The sequence below is a fragment of the Sebastes fasciatus genome, chromosome 15, assembly GCF_043250625.1.
Source record: "Sebastes fasciatus isolate fSebFas1 chromosome 15, fSebFas1.pri, whole genome shotgun sequence".
NCBI classification, from domain to species: Eukaryota; Metazoa; Chordata; class Actinopteri; order Perciformes; family Sebastidae; genus Sebastes; species Sebastes fasciatus.
This window is the reverse complement of record NC_133809.1, coordinates 102501-108317: the sequence shown is the minus strand read 5'-3', so window position 1 is coordinate 108317 and position 5817 is coordinate 102501. Positions and strand designations below refer to the sequence as shown.

At 48.3% G+C, this 5817-nt stretch overlaps 2 protein-coding genes across 3 annotated transcripts in view; one reads left to right on the top strand and one right to left on the bottom strand.

The window, feature by feature from the left end:
* The window catches only part of sec23a (Sec23 homolog A, coat complex II component), a 35041-nt gene that overhangs the window by 6627 nt on the left and 22597 nt on the right, over positions 1–5817 (bottom strand). For both annotated transcript variants that reach the window (XM_074661423.1, XM_074661424.1), the window contains exon 13: positions 1464–1570. In XM_074661423.1, coding sequence (XP_074517524.1) covers positions 1464–1570 — 107 coding nt within the window. The remainder of the gene's footprint in view (positions 1–1463; positions 1571–5817) is intronic.
* Positions 3975–5817, top strand: part of LOC141783448 (adenosine receptor A3) — a 1937-nt gene continuing 94 nt past the window's right edge. The window contains exons 1-3 of the mRNA XM_074660756.1: positions 3975–4674; positions 5458–5611; positions 5692–5817. The exon at positions 5692–5817 is cut by the window's right edge and continues 94 nt beyond it. Of these exons, the coding sequence (XP_074516857.1) occupies positions 3978–4674; positions 5458–5611; positions 5692–5817 (977 nt within the window). The 5' untranslated portion in view covers positions 3975–3977. The remainder of the gene's footprint in view (positions 4675–5457; positions 5612–5691) is intronic.

Below are 5817 nucleotides of genomic sequence, written 5' to 3'. Positions count from 1 at the left end.
GAGGAGGAGAGAGAGGAGGAGGAGAGAGAGGAGGAGGAGAGAGAGGAGGAGGAGGAGAGGGGAGGAGAGGAGGAGAGAGAGGAGGAGGAGGAGGAGGATGAGGAGGAGGAAGAGGAGGAGGAGGAGAGGAATTGGAGAGAAAAAAGGAGAGGGGGGGAGAAGAGAAACCAGAGAAGAAGAGATGAGATGATCAGCAGGACTAACCGTCTTCGTCCTCGTTGTCTCGTTGTCTTCAGTCTCTGTCGTCAGACCGTCGGCGTCTTTTCTTCATTTTCTAAATAATACCGTTGTGAGCCCGTTTGGGCTGAACACATTATCTATGCATAACAATAATAATAATAATGATATAATAATATATAATAATAACATAATATATATAATAATAATAATATAATATATAAAATAATAATAATATAATATATATAATAATAATAACATAATATATAAAATAATAATAACATAATATATATAATAATAATAACATAATATATATAATAATAATAATATAATATATATAATAATAATAATATAATATATATAATAATAATATAATATATATAATAATAACATAATATATATAATAATAACATAATATATATAATAATAATAATGATATAATAATAATAATATAATATATATAATAATAACATAATATATATAATAATAATAATGATATAATATATATAATAATAATAACATAATATATATAATAATATAATATATATAATAATAATATATAATAATAATATAATATATATAATAATAACATAATATATATAATAATAATAATGACATAATATATATAATAACATAATATATATAATAACAATATAATATATATAATGATAATAATATAATATATATAATAATAGTAATATAATATATATAATAATAATATAATAATATGTAATAATAATATATAATAATAATATAATATATATAATAATAATAATGATATAATATATATATAATAATAACATATATATATAATAATAATAATATATATAATAATAATATATAATAATAATATAATATATATAATAATAACATAATATATATCATAATAATATAATAATAGTAATAATATAATATATATATAATAATAATATATAATAATATAATATATATAATAACATAATATATATAATAATATTATAATAATAGTAATAATAATATAATAAATCAGAAGCAGTGTCTATAGAGCGTCTCTATGGAGCGTCTGCGTCTCTATGGAGCGTCTCTATGGAGCGTCTCTATGGAGCGTCTCTATAGAGCAGCTCTGTGAGGCAACAGATGGTTTCATGTTTACTTCCTGTCAGCTGACCGACCACAATCACTGACAGGAAGTCACGTTAACGTTTACAACCAGCTCCATCAATCACTGACACAGTGTGTGTGTGTGTGTGTGTGTGTGTGTGTGTGTGTGTGTGTGTGTGTGTGTGTGTGTGGTCATGTGCTCCTACTTCCTGGCGGTGGTGCTGACCCGGATGCGTCTCTGTCCTGAGGAGTGCTGGTACTGAGTGACGAACTGGACCGCTCCTCGGCCGCCCTGAGGGATCGGAGCGTTGTGCTGCAACACATCCATCACTGTGTTAGTTATTGAATGTAATGAAACTCTGGAGGTTAATCAATACAGATGTTTAATCATCATTAATCTGTTCATAATGAACCTTAAAGGAGATCAGAGATCAACATGAGAGGACAGATCAATAACATCACAGAACGATGAGCAGCTAGTCCGACCCGGTCGGTACCGATGGATCCATCAGGTTCTACAGTTTAACATGATACCAGGTTCACACACACACACACACACACACACACACACACACACACACACACACACACACACACACACACACACACACACACACACACACACACACACGCCCCCACACACACACACACACATATATATATACACACACACACACACACACACACATATACACACACGCCCCCACACACACACGCCCCCACACACACACACATACACACACACGCCCCCACACACACACACACGCCCCCACACACACACACACACATGCCCCCACACACACACACACACACACACACACACACACGCCCCCACACACACACACACACACACACACACACACATATACACACACGCCCCCACACACACACACACACGCCCCCACATACACACACACACACACACACACACACATATACACACACACGCCCCCACACACACACACACACACGCCCCCACACACACACACACATACACGCCCCCACACACACACGCCCCCACACACACACACACACATACACACACACACGCCCCCACACACACACACACACACACACACACACACACACATGCCCCCACATACACGCCCCCACACACACACACACACACACACACACACATACACACACACACACGCCCCCACACACACACACACACATATATATACACACACACACACACACACACACACATATACACACACGCCCCCACCACACACACACACACACGCCCCCACATACACACACACACACACATATACACACACACGCCCCCACACACACACACACACACACGCCCCCACACACACACACACATACGCCCCCACACACACACACATATACACACACACGCCCCCACACACACACACACACGCCCCCACACACACACGCCCCACACACACACACACACACACACACACACACACACACACGCCCCCACACACACACACACACACACACACACACGCCCCCACACACACACACACACATATACACACACGCCCCCACACACACACACACACGCCCCCACATACACACACACACACACACATATACACACACACGCCCCCACACACACACACACACACGCCCCCACACACACACACACACATACACGCCCCCACACACACACGCCCCCACACACACACACACACATACACACACACGCCCCCACACACACACACACACACACACATATACACACACGCCCCCACACACACACACACGCCCCCACACACACACATACACACACACGCCCCCCCCCCCACACACACATACACACACACGCCCCCCCCCCCCCCCACACACACATACACACACACGCCCCCCCCCCCCCCACACACACATACACACACACGCCCCCCCCCCCCCCACACACACATACACACACACGCCCAAAAAACAGTGTTTTCTGACTCTAATGTCAACACGACCTGCACATCCAATATCCTATGTGTGTGTGTGTGTGTGTGTGTGTGTGTGTGTGTGTGTGGGCGTGTGTGGGCGTGTGTGTCCTCTCATCATCATCACAGCAGGTGACTGACAGCGTCACCACGGCAACGCTGCCTCTGGAGACACGCCCACGCAGCAGGACCCGCCTCCTGCAGGCAGTCCGTCCTTCAGACTCTGCTGGTCTAACACCAGAGAGGATCAGACCAGGTCCTGATCCTGATCCCAGACCACCACCTGGAGCCTCTGATCCTGATCCCAGAACACCCTGGTTCAGGTCTGGACCCGGGACTGTCTGGACCACTAATCCACCAGCTGATCTTGGTAGCCTCTTCACCAGGACCAGGACCAGGACCAGGACCAGGACCAGGACGGTCCGCCGGTGCTCCTGAAGACGGGGTTTTACTCTGACATCTTCCAGGAGGAAGCTGAGACTTTTATTGTGAAAATCTGCCCTCAGACTGAGATGAGTAGAACCGGTCCAGATGTTTGATCAGAGGACACATCTGGGCTCCTGCTGGTCCTGGTCCTGGACAGGAAGTGTCCTCACATTCTACTTTCAACCAAACCTCATGGTCTTCCTCAGCGGATCGAGTTGCTCAGTCGCCATGGAGACGGTGAAGTTGTTCTTTAGTGGACTTCCTGTCATGTGACCGCGAGCACCGGAACACCGTGAAGTTTCATCTAGTGGAACACGTCCGACCTGTGAGCTAACCGTTGATCTACTTCCTGTCCCGTGAGTTGGTGTGAACATGGCGGACGCTCTGCAGACGCTGTACGCCGCTCTGATGGTCGTGTCGGGCGTGGCGTCCGTCAGCGGGAACCTCCTCCTCCTGCTGGTGCTCCTCCTCAACAGAGAGCTCCGGACCGACACGCTGGGCCTCACCTTGAGCTTCGGCGCCAGCGACCTGGCCCTTGGACTCTCCGCCATTCCGTTCGGCGCCTACAACAGCCTGGCGTGGCCCTCCCGATACGCCAGCGAGGGCGCCTTCTGTCAGGGCAGCGGCTTCATCCTGCTGCTGCTGCAGACCTCCTCCGTCCACTCGCTCACCTGGGCCGCCGTCGACAAGTTCACAGAGATCTGCTTCGCCCTCAGCTACCGCAGCATCTGGACGGCAGGGCGCTGCCGGGCGGCGCTGGTCCTGGTGTGGTCGTTCGGCCTGGTGAACGCCGCGCTGCCTCTGCTGGGGTTCGGCAGCTACGTCTACAGTGAGTCGCGGTTCCTCTGTTGCCCGAGCTTCACCCCCGACAACCGGTCCTTCGTGGCGCTGTGGATGTCCACGGGCGTCGTGGCGCCGATCCTCACCGTGTGCTCTCTGTACGGGTACATCGTCTACGTGGCGAGGAAGCAGGCCAGGAGGGGGACGTTCGTGTGCAATGAGCTGCACTGCTACCACGTTCCTGCTAACAACTACCTGAGAAGCTCCGTCGTCATGGTTACCACCTCAGGTGAGTTCATGCCGCGCCCTGATTGGTCACTGACAGGAGCGACCAACCTCTCGTACCTGTAGCTGTCTCCTGTCCTCTCAGAGGACAGAGGACAGGAGACAGGACACGGACTCCTAAAACTCACCAGTAGAATCAGACGTACACGTTGCCATGACAACAGGATGTCTGAGGTTTACCTTCATGACTCACTGTCATTACTCTCATTATGGAGACACACAGTGATGTCATCAAAACAGGGAGGCTAACATCCCCCTGTTCCTGAGCACCAGACCCCCTTCAGGTTCCTCTCATCTGTGGTTGTGGTAGTGGTTGTGGTAGTGGTTGTGGTTGTGGTTGTGGTAGTGGTTGTGGTTGTGGTTGTGGTAGTGGTTGTGGCTGTGGTAGTGGTAGTGGTTGTGGTAGTGGTTGTGGTTGTGGTTGTGGTAGTGGTTGTGGCTGTGGTAGTGGTAGTGGTTGTGGTAGTGGTTGTGGTTGTGGTAGTGGTTGTGGTAGTGGTTGTGGCTGTGGTTGTGGTTGTGGCTGTAGTTGTGGTTGTGGTTGTGGTAGTGGTTGTGGCTGTGGTAGTGGTAGTGGTTGTGGTAGTGGTTGTGGTTGTGGTAGTGGTTGTGGTAGTGGTTGTGGCTGTGGTTGTGGTTGTGGCTGTAGTTGTGGTTGTGGTTGTGGCTGTGGTTGTGGCTGTGGTTGTGGTTCTGCCGTGCCTCCCTTCCCTCCAGCGGGTCCAGTAGTACGGCCCGGGCCTCCAGCTCGTGTAACCTAGCAACAGTAACTTCCTGTGTGTTCCAGTGTGTCTGCTGGCGTGCTGGCTGCCCTACGTCTCCGTGTGTCTGTACGAGACGTTCAGCGGTCACCAGAGTCCGGCCGTGACTTCCGCCCTCTCGGCGTGGCTGGTTCTGACCAGCGCCGCCCTCAACCCGTGGATCACCTGCATGACGCAGACGTAAGTACGAAGCCGCGGAGCACAGCCAATCACGAGCGGGCTGAGTGATAACACTGATGATGTCATCCCTCTGTCTCCAGCAGGTACAGGGCGGCGGTGCGTCGCAGCGTCCGCAGGTTGATCCAGATGTGTCTGTGTTCTGGGACACCGCTGGAGTCCCGCCCCCAGAGCTCCGCCCTCCACCTGGACGCAACCAATCGCATCAG